The 27,381-nt window shown below is 42.8% G+C and overlaps 1 protein-coding gene across 2 annotated transcripts; it reads left to right on the top strand.

The window, feature by feature from the left end:
- Positions 1-489: 489 nt before the first annotated feature.
- On the top strand, positions 490-26,972 carry LOC146667678 (MICAL-like protein 2). Of its 2 annotated transcripts, none has more exons than XM_085409334.1 (17): positions 490-728; positions 1,204-1,731; positions 2,826-2,874; positions 6,074-6,215; positions 6,297-6,484; positions 6,763-6,887; positions 7,747-8,442; positions 8,559-8,767; positions 9,386-9,449; positions 9,977-10,098; positions 10,243-10,301; positions 10,402-10,525; positions 10,648-10,750; positions 23,397-23,470; positions 23,611-23,725; positions 24,206-24,252; positions 25,759-26,972. In XM_085409334.1, the coding sequence occupies exons 2-17, from the start codon at positions 1,589-1,591 to the stop codon at positions 25,848-25,850; spliced, it is 2,352 nt and encodes a 783-aa protein (XP_085265460.1). In that variant the 5' UTR covers positions 490-728; positions 1,204-1,588; the 3' UTR covers positions 25,851-26,972. The 2 variants fall into 2 exon arrangements, with proteins under 2 accessions (XP_085265460.1, XP_085265459.1); XM_085409333.1 differs by having other exon boundaries at positions 9,383-9,449.
- Positions 26,973-27,381: the final 409 nt, after the last annotated feature.

Below are 27,381 nucleotides of genomic sequence, written 5' to 3'. Positions count from 1 at the left end.
CACGAGAGGATTGTAGCAGGAAGGGCATTCAGTGTAAAATCTATGCCAAATCCAAACATGTGGATCCATCCATCCACAGTGGTGACCCTTTAGACAGCAGTGGAAAGTACCTTTAATACCAGCAGATACAGGTTATACTGTTTTTGTTTTTAACAGAAACTTGTATCTTATGATCAGGTATTGCTGCCTCTATCATTTTTTCTCTGCATCTAATTTAACTGAATTCTTTTAAGAAGCCTGGCAGAAAGGTGGGTGAAAATGGATCCTTGCACGTTTGAATGAGTAAACCCGGCCCTCTGTTCTTTTGTCTTACCCTGCTGGATTTTGCAGGTGTCAGGTAACTCAGTGAAGAGACTACACCCCTCTCCTTCAACACACCCAGCAGACAGAACAAGACCGGGCAAGCTGACTTACACAAGAATAAGCCACACCTAGCTTTCACTCTTTATCCCCTTATAACTAAAATAGCTCATTACAGACATTAGGTACATACTGGGGCATGTGTTCCTGTTGTTAGGTGGGATGTGGGTACTTATAGATTTTTGTTTGTTAAGCTCAGGGTGGAAATCCTTCAAATAGCTGCAAGTCCCCAGTAATGTTTCTGGGTATCTGTGGGAGTCTAATGACCTGAGGTCACATTTATATTACATACTTAACACACGCAAAATTACACATGATGGTTTTCTCTTTGTGGTTTCTACGTCTTCTCTGGAACAGCACTTAGGGAAGTAAGTAGAGGGCTACTTTTCTCTTTGTATAAATTTGGATTTATGACTTGGCTTTATAGCAGACAGGCAAACACAGACAGATGCAATAGATGTGGGTGAATTAAACTAAATGTTGATATCGGATCGATACTTTACGGTCAGTATGTAGCCTACTGAATTGTAATAAAATATTGTTTTTAAACTCACAAAATATACCTCAAATATGCACTATGAAAAATGTCTGAATATAATAACCTTTTATTGTTGACTGTCACATCTGTTTTATTCATAGCCTACAACACATTTAAAATACAGAACCCGACCAAGTGCTTTAAAATTTACATTCCAGCTCTCCAAAAAAACAAATTTCAAAATATATGAAAAGCTGAAAGGTGTGTTTTGTTGTGTTAACTAATTATTGTGGAAAATAAAAATGCCAGTGGTCATTAAAATCTGTTCAAAATTTGCAAATTGATGATTCATCTCATGTTTGTAGGTTACAATTATCGGTATTGGTATCGGTACACTGGCCCTGTATTTGCTTGGTATCGGATCCCAGAATCTGCGGTGTCACTTGGCAGATGAACACAAAGAGTTAAAGGACAAACTCCACCCACACCATCGCGTCATCGTCGACCTCTCGCAGGTGTCACGTCCAGGTTCTTTCCACTTAACTCAGAGTCAGTGAGGTGATTCACACAAACGCAAAAAGACTTGCCTTCCCAGCTTCCCGGATAAGGCGTCAGTCTGGGCTTCTGTGGAAAGTTTCTAAAGTTTTTCTTGTTGGACGCTGAGGAGCGAAGAAAGGAGGGAGCTCTGTGAGCGCTTCCAGAGGCACTGCTGCGCTCTTCACACGGATCAGTCCGGCTCCGAGCTCCGGGATGGCGGCCGTGAAGGCTCTGCAGCAGTGGTGCCGGATCCAGTGTGAGGGCTACCGGGATGTCTCCATCACCAACATGACCACGTCCTTCAGGGACGGACTGGCTTTCTGCGCCCTCATCCACAAACACAGACCCGATCTCATGTGAGTACACCTGGAACAGGACCGGAGAACGAAAGCAGGAAATAAGTGAAACTTATTGGCTGCACTCCTGACTTGTCTGTTGACAACACAAAACTATTTTCATGGAAGATTGAAGTCAGTGATTTTGCTTCCGAGTTTAATGGCAGAGTTTCGCTTTTTCTCCTTCTCTTTGTGTTATTTTGTCAGACACAAATCTGAACATTTGCTGATCTGTAGGAAGCAGGAGACGAAGCTGAGCTGTGACCCAAAGAGCGTTGCAGAGACGGTCACTTATGGTTTTCTGGGGGGTGATTTCAAGATAGCACTATTACATATCTGCACTCGATTTCAATGCTCAGCATGTCTGCGTAATGGAATTGGGCATTTTACAAATCCCTGTGACTGCTGCTGGCCACATGTGTCGTGTCCAACTTTGTGATGATCTGTCCTCAGAAACGGTCCCATTTTAAACTATGTGCCCTTGATAAGTTCAATTCGAGTCGCAACAGAAACTAAGTTTTGTAATGTCATCATCACAATTGGACAATGAGCTACATTATTATGTCTACGTTTAGAGTTAGTTGTACTTTTCCAGTACCTACTATAAAAATCTGAGGACTTGCACTCTTCACTGCATAAGATTTGCAAGATTGATGCCCAAGCCTCTAAGCAGTATTTTCTCATCATCTTTAACTGACTCCTGGCCAGTCACTCTCGCAGAGATGCCTGCTTTTGTTTCAGCAAGGCCATTTGACAGAAAAGACACAGCTGCTGTAATCGCCTCATTCCAGTATTTATGGCGAGCCAAAGCAGAGCGAAGGCGCTTGCCATGTTTACATGAGCCGCAGCAGTAAACAGTGGCTGAAGGCTCAGTTTCAGCGTGCTCAGTCGTGACCGTGTGATTAATGCAGGCTGAACCTCATGTTAGTTTCAGATCTTCAGCGTGGGATCAGTGAGGCAGGTGTCACGCTGCTGTTGTGATGTATGCAGAAGTGAGTCAGCAATGCATGACTGCATAACACATGTTAGTCTGCGCTGCTTCAAAACTGAAGACTGCAGGAGGGAAGTTGATTTATGTGTTTTGTAACTTCTGGGTTTTTCCTGCTCTGTTGCAGCAAATTTGATTCGCTGAAGAAGGACGATGTCTATGAGAACAACAAGCTGGTAAGACACGTTTCCATTCTGGATGCTCACACTTAACTTTTTTTTTTTTTTTTTTTTTTTTACAAACTGATTTCCTGAATCCAACAAAGGCTCCCTTAACCCTCCCCCCTTTTTTTTATTTTGTTCTTGAATATGACAATGCCAGCTTAAGACTGAAGCATGTCAGCAGCTATTTGATGGATTGAAATGAACTTTTAATATGAACATTCCTGTTTTGGAAATAATGAATCCCTCAGCCATGGCTACTTTGTAACTGACCACACAAGCTTGCATTGTCCTTAGTTTCTCAATCAGACCCAGCCCTCATTCGTCACATCTAGTTTTATAAAAACCCAAGATGGTGAAGGTCAGAATATCCCCACCAACTGGTGACTGCATGCACTGTTTATACAGAGTCTATGGTTCTGCATTGCCATCCTGTAGACTCTTAGTATTGTTAGCAAAAATTATAGAGTTTATTGATTTATTTAAATAATTAAAGTAAAGCTGATGGACAAAAATCACCACCCTAGTTATCATTTATGATGCGAGTTAATAAATCAGTCTGTTTTTTGAAAACCAGTTTGCTCTGAATGTAACCTGTTCCAGTCCCAGCCCAGAAAACTATAAATACGTCCTCAGTTACAGGAGCAGGACGCAGAAGGGCTATTTTCCAACCACTGTCAAGTCACTAAATAAATCATGACTTGTTCCTTTATTTACTTTTGTTTTTATTCCATTGCCAGACAGATGCTCTTATTTTTGCCTTTGCACATATCTAAAATATGGTGATGCCATGTGACAATAAATCTGAATCTAAGTCTCAATCATAGACTGTATATAAAAGATGACATCATCCAAGGCAGCCATGTCATCATTTAAAAAAATAAATCCTTAGCTGTATCCACAAACTGTAAATAAAAGATGGACACAGCCACTTTGGCTAATGAGTTTAAGCTAGTTTTTGTTGAAGCTGTTTTCGTGGTGTGTGGTGCTGTTTGCTCACCTGATGTTAACTTGTACATCCCATTTATGAGTGAATTCAGTCAACGTAACTATTGATTTCTTTTTTTACCTGTGTGTTAGTTTTCCAAATACTTTCAGCGACATCTGCTGATCCTTATCAGTGGATGGGGTTTTTGGCAAAATAAAAGTAACTCTGCCATCTGTGTCATTAGAAAGCACAGGTATATTTGTTATTTAGAAAGGATAGCATGACTCTCTCTTTTGTGAGAATGTCCTGGCCAAGACAGACAGCAGAAAACCAAAACAAAACCAGTCTCTGTGGGATGAAGAGTAAAATATAAAAACAGACACAATTTATAACCTCAAACATCAGTGGAAATTGTCTCGGGCCAAAACACAGGGCCCAGCGCCATCAGACTTAGTTGATTTTCATCCTTCCTCCCTCCAGGAGGAGGAAGCTGCAAATATGAGCGTTCTTTGTCCAAATTCAGTGTGAACATTCAGGAAAGACTGAATGAATAACACTTGGAAATGTAGACAATAACATCCCACGCTCCTTTCTTTTTTGATGAATGTAGGTCAGTAAGAATGAGTGAAGCAAAGCGAGAATAGCTTTTATAATGACACTGATAAGCTAGACCATCTGACCTGAGTATACAACCTCGAATCGTGGGGGAAAGCTTTAAGGTTTGTAATCGGTCTCAGTGTTTTATGACCCAGCATACATGCAGTATACAGCATACGTGATGCGTGCATATAAATAACATCCAGCACTGGTGTAAAAGTTGAAGCAGCCAGTGTCTGTCTGGGCTCAAAAGACAGATCAGGCTGGACTCTGAAGTAAAAATACAGTTTCATTTTCAGTTCTTTCACCAGTTGTTGAACTGTGATGACTCTCCTCTATAAAAGGAGTCATGAGTTAACTCCACTTCATAGCCCTGGACTTTAACTCTTTTGCCCTGTGACGCCTGCTAGGGAAAACCCTTGTCTCTCTTTTCTGTCATATTTCAGTCCATGTCCAGAACAAAGGTTTGGATCAGAAGTTAGTGAGGATGATCGGCTTACTAGGACTACCCTTGTAAAACCCTGGTACCTATGCAATGGTCTTCAAACCACAGCTTTATTGACGGTGTCAAAGCTCGACATTAAGGGTGCGGGGGGGATAGTTAATGATACATGAAAAGTTCAGTGTTGCTTATCTGACATTGAAGAACATCATCATATTTATATAACCAGCGAGGAAGCAGGTAATCTTCGTGGGGTAAATGAACCATGACCACAGGAGCCACACCTGTGCCCCTGATAGTGTTTGAGATTTACAGCTGAGTGTGCAGCTCCTCTACACAGATGAAGCTCAATACTCCAAGAAAACAGACTTTAAGTTAGTCAGCTTGAGTTTAAGACACAACTTCGGTTTACATCAGCACCGTGGGATCTTGGGTAATTGTGGAAATAACGTTCAGCATGGGCGAGCAGAGAAGTGGTGGCAAAAAGCAGACTGCTTCAATGCGGGCACTTTGCATTCTTCACTTACTTTTTCTTCACAGATTCTTCATTGTTAGACTGAACTCGGGGAGTGCCAAGAGCTCGACATGTCAAAACGCCTGCTCTTTGGGCCAGCAGAGAATAAAGCTAAAGTGCGGGAACTGTTTGACGCTGCTCTGGGTTTCAGCTCAAAGCTGAAACAACATGTTGGGCAATCGAATAAGAAAACACTGTAAGAGATTAACAGAGTGGCTCTCTTCATTATCTGATTACCGATTAAACAACGACGCTGGTGCTCGTTGGCCTGCCACTGCTTGTTTCTTCCGTGGAATTGCTGGATGTTAGTGTAGTGTGCAAATTCTTGATTTATTTCTCACTAGTGACTCACATAAAGGGTAGAGGGAATAGAATTCAACAAAATCCGGGTTGGTGATTTGTATTTGACGTAGATAGGAACAGTAGAACAATGAAAATGGTTTGTTCACACTATGCAAACATCTCTTCCTCTTTCAAATTAAACTTGTGTTGTCTGCAAACCTCAGAGAATGCATGCATTTTTGAAACAAATGCCCACCTTTATCATCTTTTGCTTTTCTTTGGGACATCTAAAGAACACAATCATGTTTGGTGTCCTTAAAGATCTAGAAAGTCTTTCATAGACATCACACAACGTAAGCTTTTATGATTTATAAGTGCATTGCATTCGTCTAGATTTAAAACCCAAAGTCTTGTTTCTTTTCTCACTGGATAAAACTGGTTTTATCTGCAGGCGTTCAGTGTTGCAGAAGAACAACTGGGAATTCCAGCGCTGCTGGATGCAGAAGACATGGTGACACTTAAGATTCCTGACCGCCTCAGCATCCTGACTTATGTCTCCCAATACTACAACTACTTCCACGGACGCTCCCCGAGTGAGTATTAAGTAAAGTCTTACTGTATCCCTCTCTGTCCATCTGCACACATCTCATCTGTTCATCTGTCTTTGCATACAGTCGGTGGAATGGCGGGTATAAAGCGTCCAGCCGACGGCCCCAGCGATGAGCCGTCAGGGAAGAAGAACCAGGCTGTGACGTCTAAGGTGTTTCCCTCTTCTAAGCCTGCCAGAGAGAACAGCCCTCCCCCATCCTCCAACATCACAAAGCCACTTCCTTCCCCAAATCAAAACAAAACTTCAACACAGGTAAAATTGAATAGTTACTATTACATTTCTAAATTGGGGCGGAAGTCTAAAAGTAATTCATTTACGAAATACTGACCAAGGTTGTGTACGTTCATCCACGTCAACGATGACCAAATAACTACAGACAGGTCACTTGGTCTGTGTCAGCAGATGATTACCATGACGTCAATGTAGTTACTTAAAAAAAAAAAAAAAGGCCCACATTGCGTGACATCAGTTAGTTGTAACGGCTGAAGTCCCCTCTTGTCCACACTCTTTTCTCTCTTTCTTTCTTCTAGGAGGTTGTGGTTGGAAAATCTCAGGCAGGCACCCTGAGTAGCACATGTGCATCCTGTCATAAGCACGTTCACCTGGTGCAGCGACATCTAGTGGATGGGAAGCTTTATCACAGGAACTGTGCAAAGTAAGATGATAGGAATGCTAATGTTGGCGCCATTTAGGTCCATTATGTTTATTCCAAGTCTGCCATTAGAACAGGGAAAGACTGATTTGTGTAAGAATGCTAGAGAATTATTATACTTATTTTAGTTTTTCTTATTAATTATTGTATTTGTAATGCCTCTATATAACTCAGTTTTTATTTTTTAATCGCTTGTATTAAGAAAAACGGTTAAAACAACTAAAAAATATTCTAGTTTTCCTTTCTCATACAGTTTAACTAGTTTAATAATTGAAAAACACATTTAAATATTTCAGAAGTCTCTTAATCAGATAAATCCATGGATTTTGTTAGCTATTGACTGCTAGCTCTGCCGCTACCTAGTTAAACTTAGCTAGTTTCTTCTTAGCAAAGACTATTTTACTTTTCTCATTAAATAAAAAGCTTAAATTGTTTTATTGTTTGTTCATTTTTTGATATATTGTTTTTTGGTTTTTTTTTTTTACATAGGACCTTAATTTGTCCTGCTTTTTCTATCATGAGGAAAAGAAAAATGAGTAGCTTTAGCAAACTAGCCAGAACACTGTTATTGCTAAATGTAGATTTTTTTTTTTTTTTTTTTTGTAAATTGCAAATGTTACACATTTCTATGAATTCAGAATGTTCATTTATTAACATAAAATGTTGAATAGAGTCAAATTGAGCTTAATTTACGTTTTGAACCAATACAGTCTTCCTGTAGCTTGGGTTTGCAGGTTAGCATCATTATAAACGAGGTGTATTGAGGCTAAAATGGCACCAACCGCAGGTTTATGTTCCTAGTTTGTGACTATGTTCCCTGTTGTAACCTGTGTGTGTGTGTGTTGTACTTTCTCTCTCACAGGTTGCTGTCATCTGCAAACACAAGCACGCCTCTTCAAGATTTGACCCCAAACTCCTATGTTTCCAAATTCACTCCTCTTAAAGACTCGAGTAAACACAGTACACCTGCTCCTACTTACACATCCTCCAGTCTGAGTCCTTCACGGGTGTCGGAGAAACCCACCACTCCCAAGTCCACTTCTGCGTCCCCAGCCCCCTGGGCTACATCATCTAACTCTTCGGCCAGACCCACAGCTTCACGTGACACTACTACCACTGTGACCCCATCTATCAACACCAGGCCGGCTGAAACTCCTCGACCCTCGGCAACCGCTGCCAAGACACTCCAGTCCAAGCTCAAGTTCTTCCAGGAAGATAACACGGCAAAGGTGGAGGAGAAAAAGACTTCAACCTTCAATGTGGACATAAACAAAGGCCAGAGTATTGGTGGTAAGGCACAACAGGCCACGGCAGGGAAAGCTGTTACTGTGGTCATAAATGTGGGTGGTACTGGAAAAAAAGAGGTAAATGAAAGTTTGGACAAAGGTGGGAATACAGCTAAAACAACTGGCACTGGCTGGAAGGTGAAACAGGAAGACGAGAGTAATAAGTCAAAAGCATCAGCAGCAGCCTTCATCTCCAAAAAACTGTCTGAGGAAAACAACAATAACAACAAAAAGCAATCGTGGGCGACTACAGTACTAAATAAAACTGAGAAGTAAGTAATCTAACTTGAGACTCTCAGAAACATGTGATTACACTTTGTATCCTGCTCTACCCTGACCTCTACTGGTGAAGAGAGGCATTTAAGTTGCATTCTTCACCTCTATTTAGATCTCAACCTAAAGTTGAGACACCAAAGAAGGAGAAAGAGGGAGTTGGAGGGAAGGTGAAGCTGAAAGTGAACCCATCGATCCTGTCTGACCTGCAGTTTGAAGACACCACGAACTCTTCTGAGAGCCCGGGCAGTCAGAGCGGGCTCAAGGCCAAGACTGCAGACAGGGCACCCTCGAAGACGGGCAGTACATTACCCAACACATCAGGTTAAACTTACACACTTTACAAGCAGAGAGTTGATACACAAGGTCTCACACACACTTTTGACACACATTTGACCTCTGACCTTTACATTTCACATCTGCCTTTCTTCCAAGTTGACCCTGAAATGTGTTCTGTCTTTAAAGAAAGTATTGTTGAGAGAAAGAGAACAAGCTGCCTAGTTAGAAATCTACTATAGTATAATTTTATATACAATAATCTCAAGTTATTTACAAATCAATACATATTATCCATCACCTACTCCTACATTATGTTTGTGTATAAAATATGATTTCCTTATATATAAATGCTGCCCAGAGAGTGAGCTGCCTTGGTTTGTACTCCCACAGTGCTTCTTATTAATAATTTTATTAATACTGTGTCTCTAATCTGCTGCTTATATGCTTATTTGGGAGCTACTTTGGGTGTAATATCATCCTTGGCTTTTGTGCATTTGCTGTCATTGTTGTAAAAATGCCATTTAACAAATAGCATTTACAACCAAACAACAGAACTAGGAACTGACATTGACTAGTGGATGTCTAATGAGGGAACTGAACTGGTTTCAATTGTTTTTGTTTTTTTTGTTTTTTTTTTGTTGTTGTTTTTTTTCCCCGCAGCAGTGAAGGAGACTGAGACTCCTGCAGACTGGAGGTCGAAGCTCAAGCCCGTCTCCAAAGAAACCAAGTAAGACTTGTTTGATTGATTTAATTGATTCTTACTTCTTATGCTTCTCGTTGAGTCCTTTTCCTTATTGACTCGTGCTCCTGATAACAGCAGGGAGTGTATGTACGTGGGTGGCCTCTCAGCATATCGACATCGTGAGGCATTAACTGTATGAGCCCCCCCCCCCCCCCCTCCTCCTCCTCCTGATGTCCTGTCCATCCATCCATCGTGTGATCCAGTCTTTCATCCGTCTCACCAAACATTCCTCCCACAGGAAGCCTGTACCTGCTGCTCCTCCAAATGTCTCGGCCATCATTTGTAGTCAGAGCTTTCAGTCTCTCCTCTTCCGCCACATGCATGTGAGCCCCAAATGGTGTCGGGACTGAGTCGAGTCCTCCGTGGTGCAACATATGCTCAGTGCTTGGAGTTCCTTTTCCACGAATGACCTTTCCTCTCGCTCTCATGAATCAAAACTGTAGCAAGACGGGGAAAGAGTCTAGTCGTAGGTTAATCGAATCCTCTCCATTTGTCCCTCTTCCCGCCCACAGGCCTGCTGGCCCTTCCACTAAACCAGGGTCTAATGAGGCTCCGAAGACCTCAGAGATTTCTGCGAGGCCTTCCTCTCAGTTTCCCAGCCTGAGTATTTCTGTCACTCCACCGAGATCAAAGGGTAAGAGCGTGGTCATAACCAAACATTTACAGGAAGAAGCCTTCCTAACAGTTTACTGTGAGTCGTGCCTTTCTAATTTTTATCCGTTCTTAGCTTTGTTGGTTGATTTATTCTCTGCTTTTTATCTCCACCTTTTTTTTTTAGGATTACAGGAGGGTCTGAAAGGGCAAACAAAGAATGGCACCAAGTCAGAGACAAAGAAGGTAGTGGGTCTCTGAAAATAAGTTTGCCGTAGCTTTTTTTTTTTTTTTTAAATGAGCATGTCATTCATGCACTTTTCTCTGCATCTGTTTGCGTCTGTAGATGAAGCCAGACTACATTCCCAAAGAGGACATCACGAAGGAGCTTGAGGAGATTGAACAGAATTTAAACGAGCTGGAAAAGAGGGGAGTCGATCTGGAGGTGAAGCTGCGCAAATGCGAAGAAGGTGGGATGCACGCGCCAGCTGTGTGTTTTGTGAAGGCTTTTCAGTCAGGACGTGCTGTGAATGTAAGAGAAATCTTAATGTATGTGTCTGGGATTAACTGTGTGCTCTGTGTTCCTCGTCAGAGGGTGACGATGACACTCTCACGGACGAGCTCATGGTTGAGTGGTTTGGTCTGATCAGGAACAAACAGTTGGCCATGCGTCGGGAGTCTGAACTGGTCTACATGTGAGTAGACACACACACACACACTCTCACTCAGGAAGGGGGCATGCCACTATTTAGCGATTAGTGAAACAGACTTGTGGCCAGAAGGTTGACAGTGTGAATTCCCAGTGTCCTCCCTCCTCCGAGTCACTGCAGGGTGTCCAGCTAACCTGCCTCACCCCTTCCACCCCCACCAACCCCCGACTGTCTGCAGTGTCCACACAAGTGTGAAGCACGACGCTGCTGAACACAACAGCGACAATTCCACTGAAAATACTAATTTGATAAATAAATGGTAAAGACGGATATAACACTGACTTGTAGCTATAAAGCATTTCCAGACATTTTATTAGGTACACCTTGTCCGTAATGGGTTGGACCACTTAATCCACTGTACTGGATTAAGATCCTGTGACTGCGGAGGCCGTTTGAGTATAGTGAACTCGTCATGTTCAAGAAACAAGTTTTAGGTGGTTTGAATTCTGTGACATGGTGTGTTATCCTGCTGACACTGGTTATAAAGGGATTGACATGGTCAGTAACAATCAGTAAGATGGGCTGTGGTGTCTACACAGTGCTCAATTGGTACTACTTCCACCATCAGCCTGAACTGTTGAGACAAGGAAGGATGGATATGAGGTGCCGTAAGGGACATTATTACTGAAACGCTCTCACACACACAACTGAAACGCTCTCACACACACAACTGAAACGCTCTCACACACACTACTGAAACGCTCTCACACACACTACTGAAACGCTCTCACACACACTACTGAAACGCTCTCACACACACAACTGAAACGCTCTCACACACACAACTGAAACGCTCTCACACACACTACTGAAACGCTCTCACACACACTACTGAAACGCTCTCACACACACTACTGAAACGCTCTCACACACACAACTGAAACGCTCTCACACACACTACTGAAACGCTCTCACACACACAACTGAAACGCTCTCACACACACAACTGAAACGCTCTCACACACACAACTGAAACGCTCTCACACACACAACTGAAACGCTCTCACACACACTACTGAAACGCTCTCACACACACTACTGAAACGCTCTCACACACACCACTGAAACCAGAGGCATTTCTGCTGAACAGGAAGTTGTTTCCTGACAAGGAAACTGATGAAAAAGTGGTATATTTCAAAACACTACAAGGATTTCTACTCAGCAACCTGCTAGTACAGCAGTCCCCAACCTTTTTTGCGCCACGTAAACAATATAAAAAATAAAAAAACGATAAATACCATGAAAACCATAAATAGAAATGTGTTCGAATTTTTGTGGAGGAATAAAACCCATTACATAGAAAGATCTCAGCTTGTGAAGGGATACAACAAAGGTGGTATCAAAACTCCAGAATTGGAATTTATGGTTGGCACCCTTAGAATTAAATGGTTAAAATCTTGTCTGTCACAGCCAGACTCTACTTAGCTCCACATCCCATGATTCTTGTTTAATAAAATAGTATACAGGATTAGAATTTATTCGAAATGTGATTTTGCGGCAAATAAAATCCCCATAAAGATATCAAACTTTCCAAAACAGACGTTGCATTTTTGGGAAAATGAGATTTACCCACAACTTCTCCCCATAATTCAACCTTATGGAATAATAGGGTAATAACACTTAATCAAAAATCAATTTTCAAGAGTGACTGGTTTGAACAAAAATATTATATTCATAACAGATTTGTTGGATGATAACGGTGTCATTCTAAGTTACACAGACTTTTCAGAAAAATATTGTCTAAACTGTTCTCAAAGAGAATATAACAAATTTTGTGAACTGGTCCCACTGCCTCTGCTTCATTTGATTAAAATTTTTATGATATACAATAATTTCTCATCAGTGCTCCCAAATTTATTGCTAGGGCAATGTCAGCTGTTTGATAAAAATGCAATAAGAAATTTGTTAGTAGTTTCTTCAAAGACAAAATATTTCATAGTTACAACAGAATGGTTACATGGCATGGTTCTAATTTAGTTATTTCATATACACTGGATAAAGCATACTAAAAATTTATGAAATAGCCTATTCTACCTAAAGTTAAAGAAACACACTTTAAACAAAACTAATACTGTGGCAGAATTTCTAAAAAAAGAGATTTGGCTTTGAGGTGGATCAGTGTTCTTTTTGTACTGATGAAAATGAAACCCTAGAACATCTTTTTTTTCCCTATGCCCTATCACACAATGTATTTGGTGCAACTTAAAAAATTGGATTTCCCTAAATATTAATGATGTGCCACTGTTTGAATTACATCATAATTTTTTTTTATATGGATCATCTAGCATTGGATGTCTCAGACATTATTAACATCATCATACTTGTTGAGTATTGCAGCATCGACAGCGATCAACTCGAAGGAAAATGACGACGGAGGCAAAAATGTCCTTAATATTTTTGGGAACTTTATTCCTCATCAACATGCGGCAAAACTTTTCTCATGGGTGCCATTTTCGTTGTGGTATACTTTTTTTTTTTTTTTTCTTAGGGGCGTGATGACGCAGCATCCGTGCTCTTACAATGAAACAGTGCCTCCTTGTGGTGGCAACTAAAATACTGTCTCTGTTAAACCACAGTAACCATAATGCAGTTAAACACTGTACAACATGAGTACACACAATGAATATCTTAACAATACTTTTGAGTAAATATCATATCCATTGTGCTAAATGGAGGAACGCTAAGCCTTCTCTCCCTGGTTTTTTTTGATGATTTTAAGATATTTTTCTTTGCTAAAAAAAAAGACAAAAAGCACATATGCCAAAAAAATAACCAGGATAATGCACGTCTCCCGCTATTCTAAATTTTGACTTATGCTGAGGCTAATATATTGTTAAGTAATGCAGCTGTCTCACTAAGGTCCAGAATTGATTTGTTCCACGATTCGATTCAATTCGATTTGATTATGGGGAATTTTGACAGTCAGAAATATTATAATTCAGATCAGTACATTTACATATTTTTGTATTTAAAAAAAGGAAGCTGACACACGCAAGACTTTATCAAAGGTGTGAGCATCACAGCAGATGCCTTTGTGTCAAAGTAGCTGAAGATAAAGCACATAAAAACATGAAGGTGGTTTTCCTGGCCTGGGATTTTATAAAAAATATTCTGCAGTACATCAAAAACGAAAGAAAACCATTAACATATGAACGTTACCTCTGACGTTACAGTGGTTTTATTAGAGACACGGCTAACATTTTGCATTTTGCATAATTTTAAAAAGTTTAAATTTATTCAGTATTGAACGGCAGAAATTAGGTTTTCTTTTCGGAAGTATGTAAAATGAAAAAAAAAAAAAAACAGCGGCCGACTGCGCTGTAAACAACAGTAGACTTGTGCATAACAAGCAAGCGAATAATACAGAAAACAGATTTTTAGACGGGAAACTGTTCTTGAAGTACAGAGAGAAAGAAAGAGAGAGAGAGGGCTGTGCATGACGTGCGATTTTATCGTGGTGGAAGCAAAACAGTGAGGGAATTCATGACGATGTTTATGTGAAGCGCAGTTTGGATCTTCTTTTGCTGCTGGTTCAGTCAATATTGTTTGGAGAGAGATAAAACTAACAGCTTTAGAATTGGCGCAAAAACGGCGTGAAAACAAAGCGCGGACCTGCCGACAGATCAGAGTCAGCGAGCTGTCGGCTTTCAGCCCCGACCGTGTCCGTGCTGTCGGGTGAGAAAGGCGACATCTCACTGATTCTGATCCGCGGATCCGCGCTGTGTGTTTACGTCTTTGTGCAGAATAGGGTTGCCAACCGTCCCTTAAAAAACGGAATCGTCCCGTATTTAGAAACAAAAGTACACGTCCCGTATTGAGCTAATAAGGGACGCACTTTGTCCCGTAATACAGTGAGAATCAAAAGTAGTCTATAACTTTTAATGGAATTAACACTTTGTTTGAAAACATAATTCCCAGCCCCTCTCCTGCTTTGTGACCAATGAGCTGACAGCACACTTATGACAATTCGAGTATGACAATTCAGATTACCGCTCATCTCATTGGTTGAGGAAAGGTCGCTTACGGAGAAAATACCGGAAGACAACCGATGACTGTCGTGTTATTCAATTATACGCGGGTCCACTGTACGATTCATAACCACACTTTATTTTCTTGTTCTTGCTCTGCCCCCACATAACATAACATTCTATACAGAAACACACCGGTCTCGCCCTCTAGCTGCCATCAGCCTAACTACACTGACCGGCTGCATTAACATCTACTGTACAATGCAATTACACCACATCTCCCCTTTCTAGAATCAATGGGTAGACTACCATTGACTCACCAGACCTTAGAGGGTTATTCTGCCTCTGTGGCTGGAAGGTCTGGTCCTGCGCTTACCTGTAAGGAATACTATATAATGAAAATCTTAACTCTAATTAACCCGTTAAGTAACACAAATTCTTACATGCTAACTTGTCACACCCCCTGCATTTCCCAACTTCTGAACATGCATATTTGAAAATGACAACCTTTTAGCTTTTACACTTTTACCCATATTGTGCAAACAATACTACGAAAGAGGGGTATTCTTGTATAAAACAGTCCTTTCCATCTTATCCGTTATAAGTCCAATCTGGTTGGTCTCACAACCACTCTTCCGGATCTGGTTCTGGGTGTAGATGGAAGCTCTGGAGAAACTGTCTCTGGCATGTCCGTGGAGCACTGCTCCCCGGCTTCTGCAGATTCTGGCTCCCCATTATTGCTCTGTTTGGTCTGGAGAGTGTTTCATGGGAACAAGATGCCGACGATTCCGCCTAATTGTCCCATGAGGTCCCTCCACGAGATATGATCGTGGTGTGGAGTGGCTGCCAATAACTGTGCCGCTGGCTCTCTGGTCTGTTATCCACACTTCTTGGCCTGGAGTGAGCCTGTTGAGGCTGCGTGCGCGATGACGAAGGTTATATGACTGTGCCTCTTTAGTCCTCCTCTCCTTTTCCCTCCGGGTGACAGCCACACTATCAGGAAGTGCGGGGTCTAGCAGAGATGGCAGTATTGGCACTGTGGTGCGAAGCCGTCTCCCCATCAAGAGTTGGGCTGGACTATAGCCATTCTGCAGTGGGGTGGCTCTGTAAGCGAGCAGAGCCAAGTGTGGATCAACAGCTTTCCGCAATAGATTCTTGACAGTCTTAACTGCTCGTTCGGCTTCGCCATTGCTTTGGGGATATTTCGGGCTGCTTGTAATGTGACAGAAGCCATACACTTTTGCAAATGTCTCAAAAGCTGCCCCTGAAAACTGTGGCCCATTATCTGTTACCAGCTGTTCGGGGATCCTATGTCGTGCAAAAATCCCTTTGAGATGATGGATCGCGTCCTCTGACCTTGAAGGTGTGAGAGGGGCAATCTCAACAAATCTTGAGGCATAATCCATGTCAAGAAGGTAGGTTTTCCCTCTCAGCATAAACAGATCGGCTCCTAGCTTTTGCCACGGCCGCCCCGGATACTGTGATGGCATCAGCGGTTCTGTGTGGTTTTCTCTCACTTGGCAACATGTCCGACAGTTAAGGACAAGCTCATTTATCTGCTGGCTTAGCCCTGGCCACCAAACCGACTGTCGTGCTCGCTGTCTGCACTTAACCACTCCCTGGTGACCTTCGTGCAGTCTGGTGAGCACATCAATTCTCATAGTTGCAGGTATAACCAACCTGTCCCCTTTGATTAGCAGACCATCATGTACGGTGAGGAACGCCCGTTCTGCCCAGTACAGTCTTAGCGCTGGTTCGCTGTTGAAATGTGTGGGCCATCCTTCCTCACACAGCTGCATCACGCGAGCACATACGCTGTCCCTCTCCAGCTCTTCTCTCAGCTGCTCCAAGAAATTGTTGCTAGCTGGCAGATTGTCCATCAACATGTCCACGTAAATATTTGTGCTCTCCAACAACTCCTTGTCTTGAAGTGTTTCTTTTGCTTTCACTGGAGATCGTGAGAGCGTGTCAGCTGTCTACAGGTGTTTGCCTGGTACATGCGAAATCGAGTAGGAATATCGCATGAGGCGCATCCTAAAGCGTTGAATTCTGGGAGGGAGCGCATCCAGAGTTTGTGCCCCCAGCAGACTTAGCAGCGGCTTATGGTCTGTCTCCATTTGAAAGTGTTTGCCAATAAGAAAGTTGCAGAACCGCTCACAAGCCCAGGTCAGACCTAAAGCCTCCTTTTCAACCTGAGCGTATCTCTGTTCCGTTGCAGTGAGGGAGCGTGACGCGTAGGCAACAGGTCTCCACTCCTCATCCCATCTTTGAAGCAACACACCCCCTAAGCCATACGATGATGCGTCCGCTGACACCTTGCAGTCACGGCTTGGGTCATACATGGCCAACACTGGCGGTGATGTGAGCGCATCCTTCAGGTTCTGAAATGCTCTAGCCTGGTCAATGTCCCATCTCCAGCAGTTTTTCTTAGACAGTAAGTCTCTTAGAGGTTTGTCCCTCTCTGCGAGCTGTGGGATAAACTTTCCAAGCTGGTTAACCATTCCCAGAAAGCTCCTTAACTCACTCACACTTTGTGGCTCCTTCATCTCCCTCACAGCCTGGGTCTTGCTTGGGTCAGGGCTGATACCGCTGGCTGAGAGAACATGCCCTAAAAACGTCACCTGCTGTTTCGCGATGTCGCACTTGTTAATGTTTAGGGTGATGCCAGCTTTTTGGATCCTGCCCAGCACAGCGTGTAGGCGAGAGTCATGCTCCTCCTGCGTTCTGCCCCAGACCAGCACGTCGTCCATGTGGCAAACCACCCCTTCCATACCATCTGTGACCTCTGTGACCATCCTGTTCTGGAAATGCTCCGGTGCTGAAGCAATCCCAAAGGGCAGTCTCTTGAAGTAATAACGCCCAAACGGTGTGATGAAAGTGGTGTATTTGGCTGAGTTTTCCGTCAGAGGTATCTGCCAAAACCCCATGTTAGCGTCCAGCTTGCTGAATATGCTGGCACCAGCCAATCTGCCCAATGTTTCCTCCACCGATGGCAGTATGTACTTCTCTCGACACACCGACTCATTGAGGTGTGTAAGGTCGACACATATGCGTACATCTTCTGTCTTCTTCGGTACCACCACCATGCCTGAGCACCAATCAGTTGGCTCCTCAATCCTGCTGATCACCCCTAGTTCTTCCATACGGGCCAGCTCCTGCTTAACTTTGTCCATCAGAGGCAACGGGATTCTCCGTGGCGTCTTCAAGGAAAAAGGTTGAGCTCCAGGTTTCAGTTTGATGTCGTACAGCTGACGTACTTCACCGAGACCACTGCACAGCTTTGGGTAGCACTTTTTAAGCGTCTCTATAGTTATGCTCTCCAGACGAGCCACAAGCTCCAGCTTGCTAATAGCAGGTCTCCCCAGCAAAGCAGTGTGCAGGTGTCTGATGACAAAGACATCCTCAAGTATTTCTTTGTCTCCCTTCCTCAGTGCAAGCTCACTGACACCAACGACATCCAAACGACTCCTCCCGGGACCCAGCAGAGCCTTGGTTGATTTGTGGAGACTGGGGGGGTGGTTGTGTCTGTAGAGCTCCTTAAACACCTTAAGGGGTAGGACTGTCACATCGGCACCTGTATCAATTTTAAATGACACGTTTTTGTTGTTTATGCTTAAGTCGACAGTCCACGGCTCACCCTCACACTTAACACTGCCCAGGAACAAACCGTGTTCATCCTCTTCAAGCTCATGCACTGTTTTTGGTGCCCTGCATACACGCCTGTAATGTCCTTTTTTCCCACATGCATGGCATTTCACTTCATTCGCTGGACAATCCTGCTTTGAATGGGATGGAGCGCCACCACATTTCTGACAGGTTGGCCCTTTTTTGCCGTCTTCTCGGAATCTACATGTTTTAGCTTGACGACTATCAGTCTGGAGTAGTTTGGTTCTAACAGGCTTACGACTGGTTTTATGCACTCTATCTACCGACTTAGCATCGCTAGCCTCACCTCTAGAGTCACCTCGCAAGGAGGATTGTTGTCGCTTTACCTCTTCACTTTGCCTCGCCATGTTGATAGCCCTCTGCAAAGTCAAATCTGGGTCAAGCTGCATGCGTTCTGACAGCCATTTGTCCGTGAGACCGACAACGAGCCTATCCCGTATCAGCTCATCATGTAGCACTCCATAGTTGCAATGTTCTGCTAGTGCATACAGTGCTGTCACAAAAGCATCCACTGTCTCATTGTCTCCCTGTCGGCGCATATTGAATTTGGCGCGCTCATAGATCACATTTTTCTTCACAATGAAAAAAGCCTGGAAACCATCACGTACCCCCTCGTACGTTGTCCTTTGCTCCGCTGTTAAACTCAGACCGCGAAGCACATCGTCCGCCTCATCTCCCATGCAGTAAATCAACGTGTTGACTTGGTTTTCCTCCGAGCTGACGTTCAAATTACTGGCGAGACGGAATCTCTCGAACCTCCGTATCCATTTGGACCACTCCTGCGGTTTTGAAAAGTCGAAGGATTCCGGTGGCTGGATGCTGAATGTCGCGCTCGGCCCCGCCGGTGCTCTCTGTGCAGTCTCATCCGCCATATTCTCCCCTCGTTATCCCGCGAGCTCCGCCAGACACAGGTTCGTTCAGTCGAGGTTATATGGATCAGTACAGGACTTCTGACACCATGTCGTGTTATTCAATTATACGCGGGTCCACTGTACGATTCATAACCACACTTTATTTTCTTGTTCTTGCTCTGCCCCCACATAACATAACATTCTATACAGAAACACACCGGTCTCGCCCTCTAGCTGCCATCAGCCTAACTACACTGACCGGCTGCATTAACATCTACTGTACAATGCAATTACACCACAATGACCACAACAAGCATGGCCAACAGGGAAACAAACGCCGACACTGCGGTGCAAGTCTCGGACGGCACACTGTGCGTCCATAAAATGAAGGTTATAACAGAAATTCTGTCGCTCGCTCTCTCTGTCTTTCACTCACACAGACACACCACCACCATCAACTTTGCTAAATTGCTAATGAAAAACATTGATCAGGCAGCTGTGATTGAGCAACAGTGTAAATCCAACTATTTTCACGGTTGTTGTGGTCGTGATAATTTTGTGATGCCACATCGAAAAGGCTCGGATGAGCTTTCCAAAGTTCTACAAGTTGTGCCTCCATCGCTTGTGTCCAGATCACACGCTGCACAGCTGTGCTGCAACGTCTTTTTCACCGACGTTTACGTGTTTGCGCGTGAGCAGCTGCGGTGACACCCTCACGAGCGATTGATGATCGGGAGCTGGTCGTGAGGTGTTAATCGCTTCTCGTTACCCCACGTATACTACACGACGCACGATGAAGGCCAAAATCGGGCTGATCACCAAATCGGTCGCACGACTCAAAAATCGGCTCAAAATGGGCCAAAAATCGCACAGTGTGAGCCCAGCATTAGAGCAGCAATGTTTGGTCGCTCAGAGAAAGGGGAAAAAAAAGGCTGCAAAAGTACAGGGAGGAATGGGAAAAGGAAAACACCTGGCTGGAAAAGTGCACTATAAAGCGCACTGCACTGTGTGCTGGCGCACTTTTTCCATAGGCATGCTTCTATTGGTGGGCACATGAAGAACATGAGGGGCATGAAAGCTCGGGGAACCCTTTACCAATTTTTTGTCCGCCAGGCCACGGCAGAAGCAGATATGGTATGTAAATACTGGTTTGTTTTTTTTAAACCCTCTGGTTAAGGTTAATATGGGCATGTGCAGTGAATATCAGGGCTATGTGGCCAGAAGTGTAATAATATAATTTATTTTGTGTAATAAACAACTGCAAGGATAGATGATTACAACAAATAGATCACTAATACATAAAAGTAATACATAGATGAATAATGATGATGAGTTAAGATGTGTAATCATGGGAACAAGTGGGTTTACAAACAGGAGCAGCTGATTAGCATTAGAAAAGCTGAAATAATACCTCAACTGAAGCCAACTGTACTAAATGCACTAAATGTGCACTGTTACAAGAATATTTTTCGTTCTATTGCTTTCTATTAATTTATATAATTTTAAGTTAAGTAGGACAGAGTTCTTTTAAAGAAAGATTTACTTATATTCTCAAAAGTTAAGCATGACAGGCTTCTGTTTAAGAAAGAGACCTGTTTTACTGTGTTAATGTTGTCATTGTGAGCTAAAAATAAATGGCTAAATGATCATTTGTTTCCCATATGGTCATATCACAAAGAATATGCATCTGCTTAAATCAAGTTCAAGTCAAATGGTTAAAAAATAATTTCACACACAAAAAAAAGAGCTACCACACTGGGAAGGGTGAAGACAACTGGGTTGCCCGGCCCTGGCCACGAGGTGTCCCTTATTTATTTTTCAGGGAGTTGGCAACCCTAGTGCAGAAGCCGTGTACCTGCTCTCATTTACTGTCTTAGCTGTTTGGTGGTTGTTGAAATTTTGTGAGGTTTCACCAGAGATTCTGGCATTTCGGGTAAAATAAATTTATATTAAAAAATCGATTCAGGATTTTAATGAATCGATTTCACGTTATCCAAGCCAGAATCGATTTTAATCAATAAATCGATTATAAAAACCCACCCCTAACTAACAGGTTGCTGAGTAGACATCTGTGTAGTGGTTTGTTTGAAATCTAACACTTTTTCCTTCAGTTTCCTTGTCAAGAATTAACTTCCTGTTCAACTGAAACACCTTCCTGTTCAACTGAAACACCTTCCTGTTCAACTGAAACACCTTCCTGTTCAACTGAAACACCTTCCTGTTCAACTGAAACACCTTCCTGTTCAACTGAAACACCTTCCTGTTCAACTGAAACACCTTCCTGTTCAACTGAAACACCTTCCTGTTCAACTGAAACACCTTCCTGTTCAACTGAAACACCTTCCTGTTCAACTGAAACACCTTCCTGTTCAACTGAAACACCTTCCTGTTCAACTGAAACACCTTCCTGTTCAACTGAAATGCCTTGGTTTTTCAGTAGTGTGTGTGAGAGCTAAAATTTCAGTAGTGTGTGTGAGAGCGTTTCAGTTGTGTGTGTGTGTGTGTGTGTGTGTGTGTGAGAGCGTTTCAGTTGTGTGTGTGTGTGTGTGTGAGAGCGTTTCAGTTGTGTGTGTGTGTGTGTGTGAGAGCGTTTCAGTTGTGTGTGTGTGTGTGTGTGAGAGCGTTTCAGTTGTGTGTGTGTGTGTGTGTGAGAGCGTTTCAGTTGTGTGTGTGTGTGTGTGAGAGCGTTTCAGTTGTGTGTGTGTGTGTGTGAGAGCGTTTCAGTTGTGTGTGTGTGTGTGTGAGAGCGTTTCAGTTGTGTGTGTGTGTGTGAGAGCGTTTCAGTTGTGTGTGTGTGTGTGTGTGTGAGAGCGTTTCAGTTGTGTGTGTGTGTGTGTGTGAGAGCGTTTCAGTTGTGTGTGTGTGTGTGTGTGAGAGCGTTTCAGTTGTGTGTGTGTGTGTGTGTGAGAGCGTTTCAGTTGTGTGTGTGTGTGTGTGTGAGAGCGTTTCAGTTGTGTGTGTGTGTGTGTGTGAGAGCGTTTCAGTTGTGTGTGTGTGTGTGTGTGAGAGCGTTTCAGTTGTGTGTGTGTGTGTGTGTGAGAGCGTTTCAGTTGTGTGTGTGTGTGTGAGAGCGTTTCAGTTGTGTGTGTGTGTGTGAGAGCGTTTCAGTTGTGTGTGTGTGAGAGCGTTTCAGTTGTGTGTGTGTGTGTGTGTGAGAGCTAAAGTTTCAGTAATAATGTCCCTTACGGCACCTCATAGATGGATCCATGCTTTCATGTCGTGTACCCCAAATTCTGACCCTACTGTCTGTCTCAGCAGAAAGTGAGACTCAAGCCAGGCGACATCTTCTATTGTCCAGTTTTGGTGAACCTGAGTGAACCGTAGCCTCAGTTTTCTGATCTTAGGTCACATGATCGGCACCCAGTATGGTCTTCTGTAGCCCATCAGTGTCAAGGTTCTCTGTGTTGTGTGTTGATCATCATACCTCGGTATGTAACAAGTGGTTATTTGTTGCCTTCCTAATGGCACGAAGCAGTCTGGCCCTTCTCCTCTGACCTCTTCTCCCAGAGAACTGCCGCTCACTGGATATGTTCTCCTTCTCTCTCATTCTCGTGAACTTGAACTTCAGCAGGTAGTTTTTTCCATACCTAACTCCATTCAGTTGCTATCACGTGATTGACTATTTGCATTAGCGACCAGATGAACAGGTGTACCTAATGAATATGTACATAGTACAGTATACCCTTGTCAGCCACTTCATTGGGTACACCTATATTTTTAACAGAGTGGAAACTTATTCTTAAAGCTTTTGTGTCAATATGTCAACAGCTAAGGAAACAAGAACTGAGAATCTCAGGGGGAGGTGGAGGCCAAAACAGAGCTGTTGGGAGTCTGAATGTCAGATTTACATTTGTCAGGTGGTGCAAGAAGACTTACACACCTGCTGGATGCATAAACATGCATCTGTTGCCAAATGATGTTTGAAAAATTCTGACTAAGATACAGAATTATCCCAAGAACTACCAAATATGGAGAGGATGACGCAGTGTTTTTCTAAAAACGTTGAAAGTTTCAGATGTGTCGACAATAACACGCGAGGTCTCTGTGAATGTGTTTAAGGTGGACCATCTTAACCTGCTCTCTAAAGGATATACTCTTTAATAAAGCCGTGAATTAGGTGTCATCTCTATTTTCAAACATGTGCAGTGGAAGGACCCAGGAGCTGGAGGAAGAGCAGCCCACTGTTGAGCAAGAGCTCAGGAGGCTGATGGAAAAACCAGGTGAGGTTTAGGGATGAAACTGAGCAGAGTGCACAACAGGGGGAAAAGGAAAACCGACCGCTGATCTGAGCATGAAGTGTGTGTGTGTGTGTGTGTGTGTGTGTGTGTGTGTGTGCGCGCGTGTGTGTGTGTGTGTGCAGAACATCTGAAAACATCCTGGGACAGGAAGAAAGAACAGGAGCTGATGAAGAAACTGGTGGCGATTGTCAACGATAGAAACGCTATCGTGGATGGTCTGGATGAGGACAGACTCAGGTGTGTGCAGAGTGTGTGTGTGTGTGTAAAAAGTTTGGATTTGATAATGTTTAACTCCAAACAGAGTTAACTGCTTAAAACTCAAAGATATTAAAAGCATCGCACGAGATGACTGACTATACTTCTTATCCTGTGTCACTTCTGTGACTGTAATCTATCAGCAAATCAACCATGTAGCAAATGCATTACAAATATAACAGTTTTAGTTGTGTATTGAGGAAAATGTCTTGTATTTATTATTTACTTTGTCTTAAATGCAGCAAATCGGCTTAAGCTTGTTCATCAGTACTTTTGAAACAGCTTAACTAGAGAAAAAAAACAACTTGAACGTCGGCCCTCTGGGACACTTTTTGGCTTATTTTGACATTTTGTGGACTAAGTACGACGTAATGAAACTGATTATTTAAATTGCTCTAAGTGTAGCGTTCAGTTGCTGACTAACCTGTCTGTCTTCTGTGTGTTTCTGCTTCATCTTCTCAGGGAGGAAGAGGAGGACGAGCAGCTAAACAAGATGATGCTGGATTTCAGTGAGTGCCCGCACCACCTCCACAGCCCCCCCCCACCACCCTGTTCATTAGTTATCATAACCTCAGTGTCACTGGAACTTAGTTGGCTTATAAATTATCCAATTGAGGATTTCCATCATGGACACCTCTAATTGAAGTAGATAGAATTCTGTGTGTGTGGGGACTCGTGGCGCATTTTTCATTTTTTTTTTTTTTTTTTTTTTTTTTTTTTTTTAAGGGTGCGCCTGGGCAATGTTTTCATCTCGTTTGATCTACTGACTGCTAATGGAAAAAGCATCAAACAAAATGCTCCCCCCTCTCTTTTTGTCAGCAGCGTCCCTATTAGACAAATGGATAATGCAGCTGCTTAATTTGACCCTCTGATAGAGCAGCGTTGGATCCGGCTTCATTTGCAATTCATGACCGGCAAAGCAAGGCTGAAAATTGAGGAGATTTATTGAACTTCAGTGAAAGGTCATTACATTGCAGCGAGCGAACGCCGACCGTGGGCTAAAGACTAGCCATTTCAGTTTTAATGTATTCATAAAGTTAATGCCAAAGTTTCACAATTCGTTCTCACTCAGAGTGCAGTTGTGTGTCCGTTTACACACACGTGCCGTGTCCCATGCGGTGGAGATGTGGAAAATCTCCTGCTTTCCACTGGATGGCAGGCGTCAGGACATCCGTAGTGGTGACTAAGTCAGACTTTTGTGTCTGCAAGATGGCTGCAAATGTGGGGCTTTCTGAATCACGGTGCAATATTAAAGACCCTTAAATGGGCTCATGAAAGGAGCTGTTTAATTATGTATACAAAATAAAGCCCACTTAATAATACAGTGACATTTTAACATTTTTATCTGTCCCCCAATACTTAGTCACTCACAAACAGCTCCTACATGCTGTTTCATCCTTTAAAATCATTTTAGCCAAACTACATTGGACTTTCTAAATAAATGCTCAGAAGGATTAAAGTTGCTTTTCGGGGATATTAAACGATTTCCTTTTTTCAAAAACACATTTACAATTCGCCATCTTGTGGGTGGCTCAGTCGCCTGAATCATGACTACTACTGTGTGAACAGGATGTCTGTCGATGCTGATGATGCTCAGACTCTAAATCTCTTCAAGAATCAGGTCATAGTGCAGCTCTGTGCCTTTAGCCTATCGGGATATTTTACTTATATTAATTATTGGCAACAACCCTCTTAGTTTACCCCCCATTTTGAACAAGTTGTTTTAACTCTTCTTCCTATTGAGGCAACTTTCTGCTGATTGACTGTCCCTTGCAAACAGAAGGTCTGGACAGAAAGTGGGTGGGGCTCCTGCACCTACATTGAGAGCAAATAAAGCCAGTGACACTGAAACATGAACACAGTTTGTCTCACAGGATTGTTTGAAAACATGAAAATTCACCATCATGACAGTGTGTTCTTAATGCAATGTAATAACTGTTTTGTTTTGTTTTGTTTTCTTTATAAAGTAAGAATTTGAATGATGTCTCTCTCTCGCTCTCGCTTTGATCACACAGACATTAAGAAGGAAAAGGAAAAACCAAAGAAGGAAAAGTCAAAGTCTCCGATGTCCAAACTGTTCGGCTGGGGAAACAAGAAGGAAGCGTGATACTCTGCAAAGCCCTGCTGCTGTTGCTGTTTTCTTTCAGTCTTCCTTTGATGTTTGCGCTGCTTAACGTCAGTGTGCTCAGCCTGTGATTTGCGGGATAACACGGATGCTGCGTGCGTTTGAGTATACAGCATGTGCGAGCATGTGCAATCTGTCGTTCTCGGCACTTGTTGAAAGATGCCCTTCCCTCTGTCAGCTGTGTCACTCAAGATCTGACGCTTCTCCTGCCTTACTCCACTGTACACACACACACACACACACACACACACACACACACACACACACACACACACACACACACACACACACACACACACACTTACAGCATCGAGGGGTTAATGACTCACTAGTCGTGATGTGATTGGGTTCAATGTTCCAGTTGTTAGTTTTAATCCCCTTCTAGTCTTAATCTGTCTCCTTAATGCTGACACACACACACACACACACACACACACACACACACACACACACACACACACACTTGCTGTCTGCTTACATCTCGCTGTTTGTGCATCTCATTGAAATGTTGCTTGTATACAATAACACTGATACAAGTGGGAGTCAAAGTCCTTCAAACCCATCGTGAAACAAGCCACATCAGCAACGTCGGGGTCGCTGTCTGAGTCTGTTTACTGCATTTGGACAGTGACCACTGTGCTTCTTTAGCTATGTCTTAATGATATCTAATGGCGTTTTCTAGATGAGTGGTTCCCAAAGGGAGGTCATAGGAGTAGGATGTCTGAGTCAGAAAAGACACAGTCACTACAGATAAATATGAAAGCTGTAACGAGGGCTGCTTTTATGGCTCAGTAGAGGGAAAGGATGCGTGTGGTTTGCGTCATGTGACCTGAACGTCTCATAAATACTCAGTCGTTTGCCCGTTTTTATTTGTTTTTGTTTTTATTGAGTGCATGAAATGCATGAAGTGGTCCACATTGGACCTTGATTTGTACATGTTTTAATAGTTCTGAGCCAAACTGACTGTGTACTGTCTGAGTGCCATAAATTGATGTAATTCTGAAGCAACTTTTTAATTGTTTTGTGTGTTATGACCAGATGTTGTGTGTATGTTTATGCTCTCATCCCCTTGGTGGCTGTCTGACTATTAAAAGGAGAAACTTGCCTGGGTTTTAAATTAATTGCTGTTTTAAATATTCTTATTTTAATAAAAAGATGGTAAAAATTAACGGGCCGTGTTGATGTAGTTGGTGAATGCGGTGCACAGTGAAACTCAAGTATTAGTAATAAGCATGCCTGGGTCACCACTATGGCTCACCTGGTTTAGCTGGAAACCCATCCTATACTGAAGGCTGGACCCCTCGCTGTAGGGGCCTGGGTTTGAGTCCACCTCAGACCATTTCCTGCGTGTTGTTCTGCCTCACTTTCATGTCTCCTCTCTGCAGGATCCTATTGAATTGGGGGGTAATTTATTTAACCAAATAATTTGACTTTATTTTTATTTTTTATAATGTACTGAATCATTTTCATTACCAAAACTAAACAAAGCAAAGTGAAGTGCAGTGTCTCTGTA

Source organism: Rhamphochromis longiceps, linkage group LG6 (assembly GCF_057381845.1).
Source record: "Rhamphochromis longiceps isolate RC_006_pf linkage group LG6, R_longiceps_female_GT1.1, whole genome shotgun sequence".
NCBI classification, from domain to species: domain Eukaryota; kingdom Metazoa; phylum Chordata; class Actinopteri; order Cichliformes; family Cichlidae; genus Rhamphochromis; species Rhamphochromis longiceps.
The sequence above is the reverse complement of the archived record's forward strand: the minus strand, read 5'-3'. Positions and strand labels throughout refer to the sequence as shown.

What these genes read in the sequence shown, in the direction of transcription:
- LOC146667678 (XM_085409333.1), top strand. Translation starts at nt 1,589, where the DNA reads ATGGCGGCCGTGAAGGCTCTGCAGCAGTGGTGCCGGATCCAGTGTGAG. An exon ending in GCTGCGCAAATGCGAAGAAG is followed by an intron (nt 10,526 to 10,647) that starts GTGGGATGCACG and finishes GTTCCTCGTCAG; the next exon opens with AGGGTGACGATGACACTCTC. An exon ending in CAAGATGATGCTGGATTTCA is followed by an intron (nt 24,253 to 25,758) that starts GTGAGTGCCCGC and finishes TTGATCACACAG; the next exon opens with ACATTAAGAAGGAAAAGGAA.